Below are 23,837 nucleotides of genomic sequence, written 5' to 3' on the forward strand. Positions count from 1 at the left end.
CTTTATTTGTTCAAGATGACCAAGTTATCCTGAAGAGAATTTGAAGATGGGGGAAATAAAAATATTCTATTCCATTTATAAAAATGTTGGCACACATGACTTCTAACATGAGCATATAAGAACACCCAATAATGGCATTGATTGATCATTGTGTACAGGGTAAGAAAAATGACCTTGACAGAGATATATAAGAGCCTTGGTGGAGCAGTGGGCTAATGCCTCCTGAAGTAACACCAGCTGCCTGCAATTAATGCAGGTTCGAGTCCCACCAGGCTCAAGGTTGACTCAGCCTTCCATCCTTCCGAGGTAGGTAAAATGAGGACCCAGATTGTTGGGGGCAATAAGCTGACTTTGTAATAATGCCGCTTGGGGTTTGTGTGAAAGCCCTAATAAGCAGGCATATACATAGAATGAAGGCTACTGCTAAGCTTGTAAGCCGCCCTGAGTCTTCAGAGAAGGGTGGGATATAAATGGAATTAAAATAAATAAAAAAATAAAAAATATATACACTCTGTTGTCAAGATAGTATGTGTGTGAGGAGGGGAGAATATGTAAGTCCAGAATGTTCATATACCATATGGAAGTGACTCAAACAGATACTTCCATAATTAATTGAATGATAAGAAGGAGACTGTACAACACAATAGACTTGCAAGTTTCTGTTACTATAATTAATCTCAGTTAAAGTCATTTGAGCCTTCCCTTGGACTTGATTTTTTGGTCTAGTCTACCCAGTGAGTCTGACAGTTTGATTGATTTCAATTTAGTCACGGCCTGACTCCAGCTGACCCTGGGAAGTTCACAAATAATAACATAAAACGCTACAAACCAAAAATAAGATGGGATCCAGATGCAAAATACAGTCAGTAAAAATAACAAGGATAAACAAGGACCCCATCCATCTCACCCTAACCCTGTCTCCAAGGCTTTAGAGAATGCCAACAGGGTGGGAACAATATGGATTCTCAGTCCAAAAGGCAAGCACAGGCCATGGCCTACAGCAGAAGAGGTATGTTCCACAAAGCTGCTCAGAAAGGAAAGTCAGTGATGTGCTCCTCCTACATGTATTACTGCATACTGTTGCTAAAAATCAAAACTGAAAAAACATACCAGCAATTATCCTATCTAATATAGTATTTTTAAAGCATAAATCCAATGGTGGGATTCAGATATGTGAACAACCAGTTCTCTGTGTGGATGCCACTTCCAGGAGTCCATTCTGGGCCCGGGCAACAACAAATTAGCCACTGGTTCTACCGAAGTGGTGCGAACTGCCTGAATCCCACCACTGCATAAATCCGTATTGTGAATCATTAGCATTTGACTTTTATTCTTGTATTATAACTTGTAGGATATTATTTTAAAACAAATCTATTAAAATAACAGATAAAAATAGTATTACACCAAATAATATAAGTGTAATACAATTATAGGGACGTGGGGGCTCAGTGGGTTAGGACGCTGAGCTTCTCGATCAGAAGGTCGGCAGTTTGGTGGGTCGAATCCCAAGTGCCGCGTAGCAGAGTGAGCGCCTGTTACTCGTCCCAGCTTCTGCCAACCTAGCAGTTCAAAAGCACGTAAAAATGCAAGTAGAAAAATAGGGACGACTACGGTGGGAAGGTAACAGTGTTCTGTGCGCCTTTGGCATCTAGTCATGCCAGCCACATGACCACGGAGATGTCCTGGGACAAACACTGGCTCTTCGGCTTTGAAACGGAGATGAGCACCAGCCCCTAGAGTCGAAAATGACTAGCACGCATGCACGGGGAAACCTTTACCTTTTTAATACAATTATATTATACTTAGAGTAAGTTTGAAGAGTTCATGTTTTAATTGTGGATCAAGCCTTGAAAAGGAATGTTACAAAATCCACTGAAGGAAATCATAGAATTAAAGATAGGAAATATCACTGCCCTGTAACAGAGTTTTAGAAGGTTAAAGGTTACCAGTATTAAAATTACATAAATAAAATGCATAAAGTGTTTTGAAATTTGAAGGAGCAGCTTTGCATTTGCTGCAGCTCTGATAAAATGTTCTTAAAGAGTTGAAGACTGGTATTATAGTGGTAATTCTACATACTCTGAACCATCTTTTGAATCCTAACTAAAGGATTCCATTAATCTGAAGCCAGGTCTTCTTCACCCAGATAAGGTTGCAGTTGGCAAACTGCACCAACCTAACTACATATTGCTAAGCACATTTACTCAATATTTCTTCTGCATTTTTAAATCGTTACCATTCAGATGGAAAAGAAATAACTATTGATTTAAGCTAAAATATATCAAATAATTCCAGAAGTTAATTATCTCATAGTGTCAATTGTTTGCTCTTGAACAAATTTTGTACAAACACCAATGAGATTAGACTGGGAGACTCACAAGTATGATTTTCACTAGCTCTCATAGTGGGGCTTGGGAAGGAAGACCATCTTTACACGATGCAACCTGAAAGAGCCTAAAGGTAATCTTGGATGAATTCCCAAATTAATTAGAATAAAAACAACTGTATGCATTGTGAAATATGTTAATATTGTGATTTTATATTAAAAAGAAAATGTGCTTCACTACATAGGTGAAGAGCTATTTAGTGATATTATCATTCTTATATTATTAGTTTCAGTTTGTATTGAATTATCACAGTCATCCAGCTCCATCTTCTGGTTTCCAAATGCACAACACCATATTTTTAAAATATGCATGACTGTATAATGGAATTAAATTACTGATTGTATAGCTCCCTGATGTATCATTAGTAACAGTGTTGGTAGGCATTTTTACCATTTGATCCAATAGCTAGGTGCAGGATACCTACTTAAGTAGATGTTAATGTCCAATGGAACATAAATTTTTATTGTTCCCCATTCCTAAATAGTTAACTGATTTGAGGATGATATATGGATAATGATGCATATAAGATGATAGATAGAAATTCAGAAAGATAGATTTAACAGTCCTCCTACATTCTTTGGGTGAAATTCAGCTTCTCTACGCTTGATAGTTAAGCAGAGACAATTAAGGCTGCTCAACAAACCAAACTTGCTTCTTTCATCATCACTGATTATCTAAAAGCAACTAGTAGTTAGCCTCAGGAAGATGAATACTGTACTCATTAGTGGATAAACATAAAGGATTAATGGTTAACTTAATGAAGCTACTTGATACTGAACAGTAATTAGGTGCAGCTAAGCTCTTCATTTGAACAATAGTTTAGAGAACCACTGAATTCTTAACAAGTTGTTAAATATACTGGGAAGAAGCATATTAACTGATTTTGATTTAGTTCAGCTCTAAATATTATTTAATTTAAATTTAGTTTTTGCCTTCACCCAGCCCATTGTTTTTCTAGTTTTACCAGGCTTGGAACATGCTATCAGCATACCATTTCTGTTGTATATTTACAGTCTGTAAGACACATACGCCATGAGGTAAAAAAGGCGCAGCAGCCGTTTGACAGTTGACAGCTGTCAAAAGGCCGCCGCTAGCTGGCCGCGCAGGTGCAGCTCATGACAGCTGTCAAAGCTGCCTGCGGCCACGCATGCACATTGGCCGGAGCTGTCAAAAGGCTTGCCACCAGCTGAAGAAGAGGCGTGGCGGTTGTTGACAGCTCCCAGCTGTCAGAGCTCACCGACAGCTGATTGGCCGATGCCACACAGCAGGAGAACTCTCTGTTGTTATTGGTTGGTTACCTGTCAAAGTTGTGTATAAATACAGGGAACCCCCGGCTGTGTTTTAGCCGGGTGCCCTTCGCAAATAAAGCTTCAAGAACTAAGCCTGCTGTCTCGAGTGGTCCTTACTGCACGACAAACCAATTTCCAAAAACAAACAAGCAAACACCAAAGATTATGTCCTTCTCCTCTAAATGCAAGATGCTTATCCTGGAAGGTTTACGTTGTATTCTATTCATGCTTGTTAAGAAGAAACCAGATGAAGATGAACTGAATATTGAATAGCGCTCTTAGGATTTTCATGTGCAATTCTATCTTCTAAGGACAGTGCAATAGTAATGGAGACAATTTGTTAAACCATACTGGAAGTGGGACTTCACTTTCGTCAACTTCATCTCATCTAAGTTCATCTCATCTAAGAGAGAGGTGATAGAATTCATTGTAAAACCACACAGCAGAAAGGGAAACACCTAAATCAGGGGTGTCAAACTCGCAACATCACGTGACATGTTGTGACATATCGCAACTTTTTTTCCATTGCCAGCAATGGGGTGGGCACGGTTTCACCATGATGCATCCGGCCCACAGGCCGGCAGTTTGATACCCCTGACCTAAATCATCTCATTCGACTAGCTGCCCAGGATAGGAAGGATCTTTTCACATAACTTTTTGTGTGAGAGAGAACTCCATTCTAGAGAAATGGCTCCATTTCTAAATTGTTTTTCTTTCAATAAGTTTCTCTCCAAGATTAAGAGAAAACTCTGACATTTGAAGAATGAACTTCAGAATGAACAAGTGCTTCTTCCTCAGGCCAAAAGCTTTCTGTTTCCCTCTTCGTTGTAACTGTTTTGATGCTACTGAGCACATTTGTTATTTGCTTCTGAACAATTTAATTTTTAGAGATTTGTTAAAAAAGCTTTGCCTAGAATTGTGAATAGTGCATATGATTCCAGTTATTGTACAAAAATTTAAAGTATGTCATAAATTCTGGGTTGAACTGCTACCCTTGAGTTTCTTAGCTGTCTATCTGTCCATCCACATAAACCTATGGACACAAATGACCTTTCTGAAATATTTATTTATTTATTTTTGAGAATTCTAGCCCTGGTCTCTTTAAAATGTCCTGCTTTCATTCATTTTAAAGGGAGAAATTAATTGCATCTGAGAGAATATTTTAATTTCTATATTTCAGGCAAACCATATTTGTCAACCATGTCTCAAAATATCTGATATATTTTTCCTAAGTAAAGTAAAAAAAACAAGGCAGATCCTGATCTTGTTCATATTTATTTCAAAGTCCTGTGACTAAGCTCAATATGTCTTATGCCAAAGTAATTTTGTATGGAATTCAACCTTTGAAATAAAAAAAAAGATTGATTGGAGCAATTCCACTTCAAAAAAGTCCATTTGAATTATGTCCCAGCCAATCTAGAACCAAACAGAATTTCAACTCAATATGGTGGAAGAGTTCAAAGGATAAACTACATCATTAAGAACAAAAAGGAGTATTTCCATCATCCTTATAGATGGCATTGAAAAACCAACTAGACCATATACTGTAAGTGGAATGTCCGCTTGTACTGAGATTGACACATGAAAACTTATATCAAGTAATTTGTCTCATAGTACAAGTAAGATGTTAAAAGTTATTTAGCAGCTGTTCTTTTCCTGTCTTGTAAACTGCATGGGGTTTGATTTATATCTCTCAGTTGTGTATTGTGAAAAGTTCAAAGCAGAACTATTTTAAAAAAATCCCTGTTGATATTCAAGTTAGCAGGTGGTTTACACTTATATAGCTTTCCTGTCAAAGTGACATCACTATTTCAGTCTCTTTCAACAAATGGCATTGAATCCTGTTTTTAGGGACTTGAAATACTTGAAAAAGTGTCATGTAGGAAAATTCGTTAGTCTTATTTTCTATCGACTCTCATTCAATATGATGGAAGAAAAGTTGTTGGTTTTTTCAAATTTATTTCAAAGCCAAAGAGAATTTAAGTGAATGTTTCATGGCTGGCGGCTTGTGTATTTCCACTTATCAGTTAAGAATCAGCTCAGAACTATGTTTACTTGTAAGTATCCTGTCTACAGGTTTGCAGCTTTGCTGATTTCCATACTTCAATTAAGTCCCCAAAGGTATATTGTTAGGGAAGTCTATGGGTCTCTTCAAAGTGGTAAGTGCAGACCACTAAAGAAGCCTCAGAGGTATAGAAAAGCAGATAATAGCAGTAATCCTATAGAGAAGCAACATGCTGATTTTTTTGGCAGCAGTATGGAAATGATTTACTATTCTCTCTTTTAGGGTCTTTTTTCAGCTTAACCTATAGCTTCATGGTTTTCTGGTGTTGTTCATCAAAGTAGTAGCTAGCTTCAGCACTGCGTAAATTTTCTGGTATCTGTCAGGATTAGTTAGATAAAGTTCAAAACATCACCAAGATAAATTTTCAGGTACTGTAAGAATAAAGTAGAAGAAAACTCAAGAAACTATAAGGCAGGTTTCAGTGTATTACTTCTGACATTCTCAGTGGATCTTACTAACTGAGGTTGCATACTGTATATGGTTCTGTTTGAGATAGAAGCAAATGTAGCAGAGAAATTGGGTACCACACCTGAATATAGATCTAAGATATTCCTAAAATAACTAAGAATGAAGGAATGTACTGCTTCATTTTTCCAGGTTCTATAAAGGGTAAAAATGCACTTAATAAATTAGCAAACATTCATATACATTTTGCGATGTGTGGTGCTCCTGATCAGCATTTAGCAGCTAGCCATTCTCTTTCAAATATTCAGTTCAATTTTAATATCTTTCCATAAACTTATTATCATTAAGCATTTTGTATTAGAAAGAAAGAAGAAAATTTGACATATATTAAATGGACCCAAAATAAGGACATGATTGTATTAAGCCATTTTAACCACAGGACCCCCCCCCCCACAAATGGACAAGTTAATATTTTGTCCCAATACAAGGATAAAGTAATGTCAAGGTAATGTAAGATTCTTTAAATTTCCATGATACTCCAAAGCAGACCACAAAATGACTGTTTTAGAAAAATGGGACTTTAATAAAAATATCAAGTGAGAAATTGCTGAACATTCAAATTCTACTCTTGGATCTTTTGATACCCCAATAATTTTTTTATTTAGTCCTGGTTGCTGCTTTAGTAGGAGTATGCTTTTAGATTATGTTCTTTGTCATGCTTTGGAAGCTATCTTGGATGGATGCTACTCCATATAAGAATATAATAATACAAAAATGAAAATGAAATGATAAAATCTCATTTATTGTTGTATTTATTATTAAAATAGAGCAACTTTATTTAAAAATCCCTCAATATTTTTTTACTTTCCTTGTAGAAAATAAAATTGAATTTAAATTGATTTTGTGATTAATTTATATGAAAATTAAAAGTAAATATAGTGACTTTATTTCAAGTGGAATTTGAACGTTTAGTTGATACTATAACTATGTATATTTTAAAATCAAATTCAAATCTTGTGTCAGTAGTGTACTGATCTGTATTCATTAAAGCATGACATTGTTTTTGAGCCTTCCATTTTAAACCTTTTGAGCTTAAAATAATGAAGAAGTAGCAGAATGCTGAAAAAGAGGAAAGGCTGTTTTAATGACCAGAACAGAGACACTGCACCATTTTTCCCCCAAATCATCCCCAAAGGATGCAGAATCCCACCAGGTAATATTTATTTACTAAGGGTAAATATTATTTAAGGGTAATCTTAAAAATAGTATGATATAAAATCTAACCTTCATTCTTAAAATGGACTAGTGATATGCAATTTTACTAAGGTATTTTGTGTACACTGATGTGAAAGTCTAGGAATTATGAATTGGTAGATAGAACCATCTGCATAGGCAATCATGTATGTCTCTTCAGCATTCCCTAATTGGGTATCCAACTTGTAAATCACTTAGTTACAATTAACATAGCAACTTTTGCAAAGCATGCCATTTAAATGAAGATGTTAAGCTGTTAAGCTTGTAAGCCGCCCTGAGTCTTCGGAGAAGGGCGGGATATAAATGGAATTAAAATTAAAATAAATAAAATAAGATAAGTGTCTTCATGTATTATTTTTTGAATCTCTTAGTCATATTTTTTTTTGGATTAGTGTTAGTAGGTTTGAAGAATGCCCTTTAAGATTAATGGACTGTATAGCTTCAGAAGTCAACTATTGGATAAAAGAAGTTATATTTAAGCATATGCTGAATTGCATGTCAAAAGCACAAGAGTGCTATCCTTAGGTTTAACAGTTGACAGTCTTTGAAGCAAGAGCCTTTTGTTTACATTTTGTCCTGGGCCTCCCATATATAACTTATGGGGTTTTGGCCAGAGTTCAGTTTTTTATTGATTGGTACAAAGTAGTCTATTCCAACATGTTTCAGGCTTATCAGTGGTTTCTTTTGCATGTTTTAGACAATGACTTGTGATGAAATCAAAGAAAATATTTCCTTTTGCAAATCTCCTAGGCAGTCAGCTGGTCACTTGCAGTTATCTGTTGATTCTGTTTTATATACATAACCTATTTGCAGGCAGTTCTAGAACGTATTTTTTCCTCAGCCTTCTGAATCATTCCTTGATTTGAATAATTCTGTGAAACTTTTATTTATTTTTTATACTTGTTCACAGGTGAAATTGACAGCTGGAAATATTCAGAGATTTTTTAAATAGTTTTACCCCACTTTATAACAGTGAATTATCTTTGGTTTTAAATGTTCAGACAGCTGTTTAGAGGAATCTATGACTGTAGAAAGTAGACAAAATAACAGTTTCTATCTAAACAGCTATAAAGGTAGAATGTTTGCATTAAATTGTTCAATGGGAGTCTTCGATCTTAGATGCTTAGTTATTTCTAAGGTAAAAATAATTCTGAGCCATTAAAACTCATAAGTTGTGTGCACAGCTTTTTTTTTCCAAATCAGATATAAATCTTCCACTTGACAAAATATTTTTATTCAACCAGAAAAATATATGCTATGCTGTGAGATAAGAAAACTAGACAGTTGTATTTCCCATCTGCAAAATCTTATGAGACTGTCACCTTTTTTGCAGAAACTTCTTTTTTTAATAACTGTATAGTTATGAAACTGGGTTGTTTCATAAGAATAAATTGTAAATATACATATAGATCTTTAATCAACCCAATAAATCAGATATATCCTATTCATCATATTCTGCTTTGTATTACTTTTAATAATATAAAGTTATCTGCTTGGATCAGTAGTAATTATGTTTTTCAAAATTGAACATTTACGTTTTTCAGTAAGGAGAAGTACAATAGTTGTTTAACAAGTACTTCTGTAACTAAAAAGCTTATATAGGATTGAAATTAGATCCATTTAATATAATAAATTAAGACCCATATTTGTTTGAATTTTCTCACAAATGCTTTGTTCTTTTGTCAGTTTGACTCTTACCCTTGAAACATTATTGCAAGATTAAGTAAATGGATGTTGATCAAGAGTTTATATCCTATCCTATCCTTTTCAAATGATCAAAGGATTTTAACATTGTTCTTTGGGAAAAAATGAAATACCCTATTTTAATAACCAGAATACATAAATTAAGTGCGAGTAGATGTTTTCAGCTTTTTTTATTTTCCCAAAACACATGTAAAATACAAAATATGTTAACTATAAAACTAAAAATATTGAAATGACATCAGCAATACTATCCTGACGGGAAGTTAACCTTGGTTCTGTCCATTCATGTTGGAGATATTTTTAAGATGTACATGTTGAGAAAATAGATTATCGGTAATAAAAGAGCATTTACAGTTCAATCCATTTTGTGCAGAACAATCAGGGTTTTCCTGTAGACTTTAAAAATCAAAAAGGGAATCCATGACTTCAGGCCTTGGTTGCAACAGTAGTGGGCATGAATGGGATCTAATGTCATTCTGTTTGGAAATGGCTTCATCCAAATCCAACTCCTTATCATTTATTTTCACCTCCATGCAGCCATTGTAAAAAAGTGTGACTGGAGTTGCCTCAACCGGAACATCTGAATAAAACAGAAGATAGTTAATACAAATTCATGCAGTCAAAAAACAGTTAGGATAAAAATGTTTAAAAGAAAAATTGTATTTGATATGAGTCAAATCCAGTTTTTCTGAAAGAATTTTGACATCATTTTAGTACAATTATAGTCGCAGTAATTAAACTGATGTCAAACTGATTTTTTGCGTCCCATCACAGTATTACCTCAGCAATAGGGAATCTATATTTCTATAAGTCTCACAGTTAATAGTATTGGTAATATACTTAGTGGTTTGGCAGAGAGCATAGAATTGTTACTAATGATTCCTACTTATAAATCAGAGATAGTATGTAGAGAGGAGATTATGCTGTAGATGAATATGTTTCTTAGATAGTTTAGAATTTCGACCTAAGAAATAAAATAGGCTCTTCTCTTTAGATGAATCCAGTACAAATGTATTGTGGAAAGCTGAGAATGTGGATGTGTTAGTGCAGCTTCCCTCTCCCCGCTCTGATAATGTATTATAGCTCATTTTTCCACTGATACAAATGATTAAACTTTGTGTAAGGAATAATTTCTTTTAATAAGAACCACTAGGTGTTGCATTAAACACTAAGTGTGAAAACTATGGCTTATGCTGAATCAACTCAGTCTACTATATTGAAGGACTTCTTAATTGATTTTATCAGGGCTAAGCTGACCTATGCACACAATTAAATACCTTTATTGTGCAGGTGAAAAACTGAAATTTCATCATTTGAAGGCTGATATTTTATGTATTTTTCAGAATTTCATGGAAAGTCAGCCCACTACAGTTGGTGACTGTTGGAGTGGATTCTTCTAGGAGACTTAATCCTATAAGCATTTACTGAAAGTCAATAAAAACAAGACTTACCAGGAATGCCCCCTAGGTAGGTATCAACAGATTCATTGAGTGCTTGTTCAAGGACAGAGAGATGTTGTCCTGAATAGGTGATAACTGAATGTGAATCAGCTGTAAGTTCAAGCTGCTGTCTACTTATCCTGAGTCTGAGTAGCACTCTTTTTGAGGTACACAAATTTCTTGACTCTAAGTGAGCAACAATGACATTCCGAATGGATACAATGATTTCCTGAGATTCAGAAGCAAAACAAGAGGGAGTAATCAATTTCAGTTTATATTTCATTTTTCCATTCCCAGAACAGCTTAAAAAGCCTATTTAATGAATGCAATAGCTTACCAAACATATAGTAAATGTATTTCAGTTAAGTGACAAGAACAAATACTAAAAATATGAATATTTAAATACTAGTGATAATTCAGTGAATGTAAGATTCATAATTGAATAAATCAACTTATATTTCTTAGTAACATTTCAATAAATCATAAGAAATAATTAAATACAAATTTAGCATTTTTGCAGCCCTGATGTGCTTGCTTTAATGTTTACCACCAACATTTTTCAAACTATTTTCTAAATGTAAACAAAATTATTTCTGACATGAAGAACCACGTTTCCAGAAATATATATCATATTACAGCAGATGGCTTACTTTTAATCAGAAGCATTCAGGGTCTTGTCTTATCAAAAAAATCAGGATGGCAGAATGATCAAAGCCCTGTCCAATTTGTTGCATGCATGCATGCAGTCACATTTTACAAGATGGACAGCCGTATAAATATGATACATAAATAAATAAATACCAGTACTTCAAATTGGGCTGCTGAAACTGCCACCTTAACTTTTTTGACCTCCATCCTGAAGTCACTGCTTCTTTTAATTATCTTTTCATGAAAATTCTGCACAGTAAAGTCATAAATCAGAAAAAGATTTTTTTTATAGAGATCCATAGATTTATTTCAAACAAGGAATGATGTGACTAGGGAGAGGGGGGCGGAATGAGGCATTTATCTCAGTCTCCCTATGGTTGGTGAAAAATATTAATTTTTGCTTGTCAATATCAAACTAATTATACAGATGTCTAAACATAATTGCCTCTCAATTCCTTATCTGGCTTAAGCTAGGGAAAAGTCTACTGAATCTTAGTTGCATCACATTCTCATAGCAAAGGAACTAAAAAGTTTCCTAGTTATTTTTCCCCTATGCCTTGGCATGCATATAGTGGGAGGAAAAAAGTACCTGTACATTTGTTAAGCTGGAATCCACAATAGACAAAGCAAGAGGAACTGTTTCACCTGAAACCAAGGCAAGCATTACTCCAATGCCTGTGGATGGACGGATAGCCATTATCACATTTATTAACCAATCATCTGTGTTGCTTGAAACGTTATCTGTTTTATTTTAAAATAAATCAGAAAGCAAGAGAAAAGACTGTATTAGCCAGTAACAAAATAATCATTTATTTTCAACTTTCCCACATACCAAAAATGTTTTGAAACAGATTATTTTACTCTTTCCTGAAACACATATTTTTTTAAAAAAAAATGTATGTAACGCTACTTGTAAGATTTTTTTTTTAGAAGTGCCACCTTATGTATTTCTCTATCCTGCCTCAAACCGATAAGCAGACTCAGGATAAATCTTGAAATATTTCTGTTATTTTCCAGCACGTATCTTTGCAATATTTGCAGAAAAGAGGTGCTCCATCATAAACAACTTTCACCCAAGAACCTGGATAGATAGATCATGACAACATTTTAGGGCTATAGCTTTGAAATACTTCTGCTAAGATCTACAAGGATATTTGGGCAGAAACACCTGCCTTGTAGGCAAGACTCCATATTTAGGTACAGGCAGTTTGGTGTAGTAATTAAGGTACCTAGCTAAAAACTGGGAATCCAGGAGTTCTAATCCCAGTCAGCTATGAAACTAACTGGGTGAACTTGGGCCAGTCACTCTCTCTCAACTCTAGGAAATAGGCAAACCACTTCTGAAGTCTTGCCAAAAAGTAACTCCAGTTATTATCATTCTTGGGCCCAGATATTTCCGGTACAATAGCTTACAACCTCAGCATCTTCTGTTTGGATTACTGTTTCAATCTTCCTTTGAAGAATATTCATAAACAAAATGTTGAAGTTCAAAAGAAAATCAATTCAACAAACTAAAATCACTTTTTTGATCATTATATAGGTCTCCTCTAGACATACGTTACTTATAGGTCTCCTGGTAAAATTCAAAGTGCTGTTACCTATGAAGTTTATGATGGCTTCTGGCTATTTGGGGGACTTTCTGCTCCAAACACAATCTGCCCATTTTGCAAATCTGAATGGAGAAGGCATGTTATAGATTCCTATCAGTCACAAAGCTAAGGATCCTAGAAAAGGTCTATGTGGTTGCTGAGAGTCAACAGTGGCACATAATAAGTCAAACAATCAGTTAATGAACCTAGGGGAGTGAGGACAAGAAAAAGTGTCTGGTAAATGTAAATTGTATCTTCCCTATTAACATGGAAGAAGAAAGCAAAAACAACCCTCTTTTTTTTTATTGAAAAGTTTTACAATACAATTTTCCATTAAAAACCCCCATCCCCCTCCACCCTCCCCTCCCTACCTCCCCCCTACCTCTTCCCTCCCCCCTTACCTCCCCCCTTCCCCCCTCCCTCTTCCCTCCCCTCCCTCCCCCCCACCCCCCTCCCCCCCCCGGACTTCCCAGAGCTAAATACAAGGTATATATATATAAAAGCAATCATAAGCAACCATATACTAACAACCATAAATTCTAAAATCCATCACTCTCTAACTTATATAAGAACAAACAAAACTTAACATTATTAAATATATATAAAAAAAATAGGAAAAGAAAAGAAAAAACACGAAAGAAGACTTATTCGAATGCTAGATAAAACTTCAAAAACAACCCTCTTCATCAGGCTTATTTTGGGAGAGATGTTTTGCCATATTGTATATTTAACAGTTTTATGATTATGATTATACACACACAAACGTACACACACACACACACACACATGCAACAATACTATTCAGAGTTTATGATTAGAAACTGTGTTAAACAAGCAAGCTTACTGTAGCTAATGTGAAACTTTGCCATGCCAGTGCCAGGGTAGTAAGATCCCTTTCCAACATTTATTAAACAATGTTTGCTTTGCTTCTCTTGAATCAACTCTTTTACACCAGAGGTTCCTTGATTTAACAAGTTCCAGCCCCGAATACACCCATCTAAACGGGGGTTAATCTGTAAAAAAAAAATATAGAACTCATTATGTTATTCCAGGAATATCATCCAAGGCTGGAATTTGCATTGAATTTGTTGATACCATTTGTACTTTTACAATACTGACAAGATAGGTATAAATATACACAACACGACACCAGTTCAGAGTAGAGATGCCATACTGGGAATCTACTTAAATATCTATGCTAGCATCTATTTCTTTCTCTTCAAATCATACTCTCTTAGTTCATCATTTCACAAATTTCCAAAAGATAATTTGTATTCATTAGCTACAAAAGATAACAAGGAATTTCTCTAAAGGTGGAAGAGTAGTTACTTGGGAAGAATAAATCCATCTCTTAACTAGCTTCACAGAAAACCATGCTAGTTTCAGGAAAGAAAGTCTTTTCCTTTGTAGACACAGGTAGTTCAAACTTACCAAATGGTAATTGGGATTGGTACTCCATCATTAAGCTAAATGATCATAAGGAGTGACATATGATCACACTGACTTACAATGGCAGGTTTGCAGTTCCAATTGCTGTCATTAGGCAAATCCCGCAGTGTCCCTGTCACATGATTGCCATTTGTGACCTTCTGCCTGCTTTCCTAGTGACTTTGCATGTCACAAGCCGGCAATGAAAGTCACAAATGGTGATCATGTGATTTCAGGATGTTGCAATGTCATAATTGTGAGCTGGTTGCTAAGCACCCAAATGGCAATCATGTGTTGGCAGAGATGCTAAAATAGCTGCAAGTACAAGAATCTGTAATTAAGATCCCTTTGTTCAGCCCCATCATAACTTTGGTTATTGAACAAGTGGATGATAAACAAGGAACTATTTGTATCAGAAAATTATGCAAGGTAGGCAAAGAAAAAACAGGGAAATTTAGCCTTTCTCTGCTAGCCAGTTTTGTGATAAAAGGTTAGTGTGCCTGTTTGCCAAATTATCTATCAGGGATATTTAAAACATTTGTTAAAGAAGTGTGTTGTGCTTTCAGAGTTGTGAAGCATTTCTCTCAGATGTTATGCACTGCCTTTTTATAGTAACTATACATGCATATTATAAATAGTCTGTGCGCTAGCTGCTAACATTTCAAATTGTTTTCACAGATTTTTCATTGATTTAATCTAACTCATTAATTTATTAAATAGTGCAACACTAACTCAAAGCAGTGTTAAAAAGCTTTCCATAGCCAAATGTATTTCTATCTTCATATAATGGAACACTGATATTTAGTTGTTTTTATGACCTCAAATAATGTGACCAATACGGAAATATAGTTTGAAGTATGACTTACTAAGTCATATTTTAGCTCCTAGGTGACAACAGCTGTCAGTATATGCTTAAAGTTCCGATAAGCTAAAATTACAATCTCTTTTGCAGATCAGGTTTTATGCTAATCTTTCGGCATATAATTCTCAGAAGGGTCAATTATTTTCCTGGTTTAGGATTCCATAAAGCTGTATTTCAATATTTTCCATGTACACCATTTGTTCACTGAGGAACAACTGACTCACACAAAAATTTGGAATATGAAAATACATGACAACAGCCAACTAGTGATCAGTTGAAATTTATGTGCATAGCATTTTTCAATCTTTTGTAGAACTTAAAAGGTTCCCCCACACATGCGTGCTAGTCGTTTCCGACTCTAGGGGCCGGTGCTCATCTCCGTTTCAAAGCCGAAGAGCCAGCGCTTGTCCGAGGACATCTCCGTGGTCATGTGGCTGGCATGACTAGACGCCAAAGGCGCACGGAACGCTGTTACCTTCCCACCGTAGTGGTCCCTATTTTTCTACGTGCATTTTTACGTGCTTTCGAACTGCTAGGTTGGCAGAAGCTGGGACGAGTAACAGGCGCTCACTCTGTTACGCAGCACTCGGGATTCGACCCGCCAAACTGCCGACCTTCTGATCGACAAGCTCAGTGTCCTAACCCACTGAGCCACCGCGTCCCTATTGTAGAACTTGCAAATGCCCAATTTTCTGTGTGAAAAAAAAATGAAAACAATCTTTAGATTAAAAATGTTGTAAAGCAGATAACTCAGTAGATAATCTTGAATTTTTAATATGCCTACATTTTAAAAGTAGCAATAATGGAATCTCATAAGTAGTACAATCAAGGTTATTTATGTTTACACTGTTACTTCAGGCATGATTAAACTGTTATTAATCTTCTCTGCCATTTCATTCTGCTATTAGCAACTCTGCCCTTTACGAAGTAGGAAGCACATATATATTTTTTCTCTGGAACAGCACTTTGCCTGGTAGACTGTCTTTGTAAAGAGACATAGTTTTTTTTCTTTTTTTCTAATAGCAAACATCCTTATTGTCTTTTTACAACTATCTCATTGAATGCTTAAAACTGAAGCTCCTTCTTCCAGCTATAATTTATTTCCAAATTACTGCAGGACAAATGCTACTCTAGCTCATGAAAATGCATCAGTACTTTCAGTATAAGTGTTAGTAAAAAAAATTTTTTTAAAGCAACCCTTTTTGAAGCTGTAGCACTTAATGGGATACTTCTTCAAATTTTACTCCTTCGGGACAGATCACTTCACTCCTGTTAATGCATGGAATAATAGACAATACCTGTGCACTGAAAGTTATGAAACAATATGTTGGAGGAAAAAAAACTTACGTTTTTTTCATCATTGTTTGAACTGTGATCCTGGTTGTGGATAGACTCATTCTACAGATGTCATGTGAACCTAGAAGGCAACTGACTCTCAGGTGTGTATATCTAATATAGTATATGTGTGTAAGTGTGTGCATTTCACCACATTTATTGCCTTTTCTCAGCCTTTCATAGTCCTGGGTTCTTTAGAAGTGTTGGAGCTGTGATTTCCTGGATTCTCAAGTTAAACAGTTATGTTGGTAAGAATTCAATAAATTATAATCAATTCTTAGAATATTAGATTAACAAAACTCTTAAAAATGGTAGGTGTAGATTAGCATTACATTCTGTTTTCTAAAAATAAGTCTCTAAACTTGTTATTATACAATATATACATAATATTTCTATAAGAATGAGTTTTAAAAGAAAAAAGTTCTAAATATTAATTGCTATACCTAAATTTACTGTAATATGATACCCCAGCAAATGCTACAAAAATTACCAATTTAATGAGACTGTTGTCCATTCTGCGAGGGAGTCCTGCAATATACACTTTTGTGTCCAAAAAGCCATTGGAAAGCTTGAAAAGAGGTCTTGGGTTATTGATGTTCATCACTGCTTCTTTCGCTATTTTCACACTGATGCTATGCTCTAGTTCTTCCACAGAGATCTAAATACAAAAAAAGTTATCAGAAGTATATAAATGCCGAGAATCTGTTCCAATCCAGCAACAATGATGTGGTGCAATAAGATCCTGATTTGGTTGAAGGGATTCACATAATTAGGGCAACATTTGCTAAAAACCCACTAGCCAGTTTACAATGCAAAGGCACAATATAGTTTGTGAAACCCGATGGGCCCTTAGCATCCTTTCATGTATCCAGAACCCCCAATACATACTTTGTTTTAGTACACTGATAAATATAACCAGATAGTTTGAATTAGTTTAATTCACTATAGAAGACAAAAAGAGTTGGGGACGGTCTTCTAAGCAGGCCAAGGGAGATAAAACCTAGGGGAACTCTAGCAAGTGGAAGGCTGATGATGGAGGAAGGTGATAGTTAGCACCCTAAGATAAATCTAGCCAGTGCTGGCTGATTAAGTTTTATTGTTTTGATAGCTGATGATCTGAAATGCACTAGACAGTGTTATCCTGTTAAAGACTTGTTAGTTCAATGACTGTCTTGGCCAATAAATAAAGAAAAGCATTACTTGGGGAAAAAAGTGCTGAAATTGGAAACTGGCATGGAATAGAATGATCTGGTACAGAGGGCCCTCTACTTTTACTATCAAGATACTAAGCCAAAAGGTATAGCAAAATATCTTGATTATATAACCATAATATCCTGTGGCCATACTCTTGTGCACAGTAACTGCAGATGTTATTACAAAAGAACTGCTGATGTTTGAATGGATATAATCCACAATTTTTTAAAAAAAATCAACCCTCAAACTTTCAATACGCATTTATATTGACTTGGGCATTGATAACAATGACTTTCTAATTATTCTCAATAGGTAGGTTATTAATTCAGAACAGAATGCAATGTGTCCATCCAGTCTGACAATCGTTAATCACTTCAGAATATAATATAAAGGTATAATATAACACCTTTCTATCCCGCAGTGTTATTTACTCTCAAAGAAATCTTTTCAAGCAACTGAAACCTTTGCTTCTACTGTAAATGCTAAAATAATTCTAAGAATGAACAATCAATGTTTTAATAATTTTTAAGTTCTGGATTTAAAATCCCGATGGAAGTCTGGACTTATGGTTTAAAGAATTATAAAATACATGACATTATTTCATTTAAAGAAAGTGACAGATTTATACTACAAGCGCATTACGTTAAAAAAGGCTTATTTCATAAAGCTGCTTTTCTGTATGTTTAGATTATTCATATGGCTTCTCAATTCACAATAGTGACACTGTTTTCAAGCTCTCATTTGCTGAAAAAGACTTACCATGTGCCACAAGCCATCATTAATAGCTTTACCACCACTTGTTACTTTCATCCCAAGCTCGTTTTTAAATTGAATTTCAATCTTTCCTTCACGCAAAGCAAGTAGAAACCAGGCTGTACTGTTTGCGGTTTCAGCATACAGTATTACACCCTCCTTATCATAAGTCCGGAAGTCAAATTCTGCAGAAAATCTGAGTTGAGAAAAAGCAAGCCTAAAAAGGATGCAGCAGGAAGACTGGATATATACATTAAGAATGTTGTTACATGTACACAGTGCTTTTTTTGTAAAAGAAAAAGGTGCCGGAACTCACACATGTCATACAACCCGCCTTGCCTACCCTACAAGGTTCCATCCAAAAAAGGTGCCGGAACTCCGTTCTGAGCGTTCTATGAGAAAAAAAGCCCTGCATGTACGCCAGTATGATACATCTGGACTTAAAAAACTGACTAAAGATAAAACAAGAATTGCTTAATGAACATGAGAATTTTTCATGGTTAATGCATTTGCAAATAACTTGAAAAATAAAAAGTGATCTCAGATGAGGGAGATAAAATTTGAAAAACACAGACTCAAAATAATTATTAATGTGTGTTTAAAAATTGCTATTCAAATATGAAATATACACAGCACAAATTAACTGTATGATAAAATGGGTGCAAAACTTTAAAGCTGTAATAACAGTGAAATAACGAAGAACTAAAGAAAAAGCTGTAACATTTACATGATGCTACAATGTGATGGAAAATTGGTAAAACAAATCTTTTACAAAAATCCTTGACTTATGAGCACAACTGAGCTCAAAATTTCTGTTGCTAAGAGAAACCTTTGTTAAATGAGTTTTGCCCCATTTTATGACCTTTCTTGTTGTTGTTGTTGTTGTTATTTATTATATACCATAACAAAGAAGGAAAGTTTTGTTGCATGCAATGATTATTTAAAAAGACGCAAAAGTATCAAAAATGCATCAAAATATCCAGAAAATTCCAAAAATAAAATTTGAATTAAAATCACAAATATTAGATGTGTCCAGAAAATATAAATGAAAACTATCACAATTTAACATACAGACATATGTATGTATGTATGTATGTATGTATGTATGTATGTATGTATGTATATATACATGTATATAGGTATATATTCACTGCAGAAATCTACCCAAATGTGAAATCTACATAGACAAACATATAGATAACATAATAAGGTAAGCAAAGACACAGAATATGGCTTTTGAGGAAAAGATAAAGTGTTAAAAATAATTAAACTGATTCAAAGAGAAGTCAATAATAATGACAGATGTCCAAAACATAGTGTGAAAATATTTAAGCAGCATTGCTGGTATTGAAAAAAAAGGAGGGGGTGGGGAAGAAGGAAGCTACTGCAACCTTTGTTATATTTATTTTATTTAGTTTATTTTATGTGCATGTGTATGCATTCTCTTTTGTTTGGTTTTGCTCTTTTTGTTGTTTTATTTATCAGAAAAAATGTTACAAAATAAAATATATTAACTGGCATTGATAAAGCTGCTTACAGCTAGTTACATACTCATGATAAACAACAGAACTGCATTTATCTGCATGCTTACTCATAACTACTCACCTTGTAACTTCTGGCAATCTAAACCTTAAATACAAAACAGGGATTCCAATGAATTGTTCTGCCAGATAAAGCAATTCATAATTTTTTTCAAGATTCAAAGGGAGACAATCTGGTACAGTCTAGAAATAACAGGCAAAAGAAACATTTAGGTAATTATTCTTCCAAACTCTTCTCCAAATCTGCTTGCCACAGTTGAGGCCTATTAGTATATAACCATTTGTACAGTTAATATTTTCATTGTTTTCAAAAATACAATTGCAAGTTTAGAAGGAAAGCACAAAATAAGCAAGAAAGGAAGATTTAACCATATATTGTCAATTATAATAGTAATGTATATAACATCTCCTATTCCTGCTTGTTGCAGTGAAACTAAAAATCTCATTGATCCTACTTCCTAGGGTAGTATCAGGGCCTGAATCCAAATCAAGCTTGCTGTACTTGCATTGTTCTTTTTTTTTAAAGCCACCCAGTTGTTTGTAGAATGACTAATGCTTGTCTAATTTTGACATAATTTGGACTCAGGATAAACTCTAACCTTTATAATTAGTTGGTATTTTATTATGGTTAATGATAATGCAATATCTAAACCAGACATGTCAAACACAAGGCCCGGGGGCCAGATCCGGCCCGTGAAGTGGTTTCATGCGGCCCGGGAAGCCATCCTAGAAACAGTGAGGGAATGGCCCCCACTGTCTTGGCCCTGGCCCAGAGACCCTCCTTCTGCCAGAGACCCTCAGATCTGTCCCACTCCTGACCAGGCCCCCATAGGCACCCTTGATGCGAACGATGTAGAGCTGGCCATGCCCACCCAGTAGGCCATATGCACTCTAGCCACGCCCACCCAGTAGGCCATGCCCACCCTGGCCATACCCACCCGGCCCCTTGAGGGCAACCACAATGCTGATGCGGCCCTCAATGAAATTGAGTTTGACACCCCTGATCTAAACTATCTTTTAGAAGTTTAGAAGGAATTTTGTGGGGTGGGCAGATGTTCTTGGCAAAAAGCAGTCTTTCAAGTAAACTGATCCTATGTCACGTAGGTTTTTCAAGTAATAAGAACATATATTTTATTAATATATAGGAATTCTGTTTCAAGTCCATCTTTAGCCAAGGAAGCTTTCCAAGTGACTTCTCTCGGCCCACAACTAACTTTACAGAACTGTTGTTGTATTGTTGTGGATATATAATTAAAGGGTGCTGCTTTGAAATTTTAGAGGAAAAGAAGAATATAAATCTAGGTAATAAAAATAGAATAGAATATAAATAAGCTGCTTTGAATACAGGGAGAGACAAAGTTATGAATAAATCAATAAATCAGATAGAGTGCAGAAGTGGATGGTAAAAGATGTTTAGCTGTCTCCTGGCATCAAGAAAAATAAGAAAATGATAATTATATTTCACCTCACAAGTCCTCATATCCTTGGAAAGCTTGAAACCTTTTTTGCCATCACAATAGCATGTGAAGCTTCCTGGAGAATTAACACAGATTTGGGAACAAGTGTTTTCAGCACATTCATCAATATCTGCAGGGAAATGGGAAAAAATGAATCAACTGGCAGAATCCTTGAGAATCATGCATAAATAATATGAAATTGAAGAATTGAAAGAATAGCACAAATGCACATTAGGGTGGCACCTAAGAATTCATGACTTATAAAAAATGGATGCAGACTTAAAATAATCAGTTACCAGTTACACCAAACGCGGTCAACTTGATGTCATAAATAATAGGTTTTTAGTTTTAGACCATCAATAACAACAACAATAACAACAACAACAAAGGCTTACTGAATGTTTGGTAGGATGCCATTACTGATGTGCAGTAAGGTATTTTTGCTAAGGTATAGAAAAATGTAACAAATAATAACAATAAATGTTTATTGTGCAATAATACTCAAAGCTTTATGATATTACGGTATATCACAATTTATAAAAATCAGTAACATCTTAAGTATAGTGTTTGGAATGTACATATATTCATTCTCTTTATATAGCAAAAAGCAGTTCAATTTAACTGTATTGAAGATGTGTACATCTATGTGGAAATTCTGAATACTAGGGGAGCCTTGGGAAGCAATTTTCCAGAAACAAAATGTGGGCTGCCGAGGGCAAAATATTGTCTTGATGAATCAAATTGAGTTCTCTGTTGTACTGGCCGAACAGAATCCAGAATTTGGAGGCACAAAGCAATGTGAAATGCAGCATTAAAACTTTTTAAAATTTTCTTATTTATTTATCAAATTTATTTGCTGCCAATATCGTAGTTCAGACATATTTAAGTGGCTTACATGAAGATAAAACAATTGTTCTGCACTTATAAATATAAAAATGGATTAAAATTAAAATTATAAAAATAAAACAAGCTAAAACAAGGGTTTGGAAGAAATAGATGGGGTGTCTTTACAAAATAGAATAGAACAGAACAGAACAGAACAGAACAGAATAGAATAGAATAGAATAAAGTTGGAAGGGACCTTGTAGGTCACCTAGTCTAATCCCCCGCCCAAGGAGTAGTCCCTACACCATTTCTGACAGGTGGCAGTCCAGTCTCTTCTTGAAAACATCCAGTGATGAAGCACCAACAACATCTGAAGGCAATCTGTTCCATTGGTTGATTGTTCTCATTGTCAGGAAATTTCTCCTTATTTCCAGATTGAATATCTTCTTGATCAGTTTCCACGTTATTCCTTGTCTGGCCTTCAAGTGTTTTGGAAAATAGGTTAATCCTCCTTGTCTCTGTGACAGCCTCTCAAATACTGGAGCACTGCTATCTTGTCTCCCCTGGTCCTTCTCTTCACCAGACTAGCCATTCCCAGTTCCTATAACAGTTCTTCGTATGTTTTAGCCTCCAGTCCCCTTATAATCTTTGTTGCTCTTCTCTGCACTTTTTCTAGAGTCTCAACATCATTTTTATAGTGTGGAGACCAAAACTGGTTGCAGTATTCTAGGTGTGGTCATACTAATGCTTTATAGAGTGGTATTAGTATCTCACATGATCTTGACTGAATCCCTCTGTTAATGCACATGCAGAAATGGGCCACTAGTGCCCACACACATGCACAAATGGGCCATTAGCACCCACACACATGCACAAATGGGCTGATAGCTGCCACGTGTGTGTGCAAACAGGGCGCTAGCACCCGCATGATGCTGGCAGTGGTGCTAGCTCTCCTGTGCATGCGTAAACGAGGCTGCTAGCTCATTCCTGTGGCCCGGTGGCCAACAGGACCACAGGTTGGAGACTCCTGATCTAGGATGTTGGTTATTCCTGCCAGTTTAATGTCATCTGCAAATTCGATAAGTTCCCCTTCTATTTCTTCATTTAGGTCATTTATAAAGATGTTGAAGAGTACTAGGCCTAGGACAGAACCTTGTGGTACTCCACTGCTTACTTCCCTCCATGTAGACATAGTACCATAGTACTATTAAGGACTACTGTTTGAGTGCGATTTGTCAGCCAGTTAAAACTCCATACGATGGTGATGCTGCTATCTCACTTTTTAAAGTTTTCCAAGAAGTAGGTAATGTACCAATAATATACCAATCATCTCCAGCCAGCAGCTTTTTCTCCAGAACCCCATGCCAGTTGCATAGCCAGGTTTTAAGGCTTTTCCTCAAGGCTGAATGCCCCTTATACAACCCATTCTGTGGATCTCTTTTGGCCTTTCTCAGGCTGTAGATTCCTAGTATCCTAAAGAATCAGGAATAAAGGTGTAGAGAATAATCCAATCTTGGAAAAGGAAATTTATTGAATTTTTGGTCTCAGAATTTCATCATTCCCTAAAATTGTTAACCTAAAGCACTGCTTCATTGTATGTTTTATGGTCTATGTATTTGGTGGGCATGTGATTTTAAAAAGTGTCTTTAACTTTTGCATTTT

The 23,837-nt window shown here is 35.4% G+C and overlaps 1 protein-coding gene across 1 annotated transcript in view; it reads right to left on the minus strand.

The window, feature by feature from the left end:
• Positions 1-9,276: 9,276 nt before the first annotated feature.
• PROS1 (protein S) overlaps positions 9,277-23,837 on the minus strand; it is a 53,671-nt gene continuing 39,110 nt past the window's right edge. The window contains exons 10-17 of the mRNA XM_083362029.1: positions 21,359-21,480; positions 19,958-20,076; positions 18,359-18,548; positions 16,896-17,063; positions 13,625-13,793; positions 11,781-11,932; positions 10,556-10,772; positions 9,277-9,684 (exon numbers count right to left, since the gene is read on the minus strand). Coding sequence (XP_083218155.1) covers positions 9,503-9,684; positions 10,556-10,772; positions 11,781-11,932; positions 13,625-13,793; positions 16,896-17,063; positions 18,359-18,548; positions 19,958-20,076; positions 21,359-21,480 — 1,319 coding nt within the window. The 3' untranslated portion in view covers positions 9,277-9,502. The remainder of the gene's footprint in view (positions 9,685-10,555; positions 10,773-11,780; positions 11,933-13,624; positions 13,794-16,895; positions 17,064-18,358; positions 18,549-19,957; positions 20,077-21,358; positions 21,481-23,837) is intronic.

This window comes from Vipera ursinii (genome assembly GCF_947247035.1).
Source record: "Vipera ursinii genome assembly, chromosome: 4".
NCBI lineage: Eukaryota > Metazoa > Chordata > Lepidosauria > Squamata > Viperidae > Vipera > Vipera ursinii.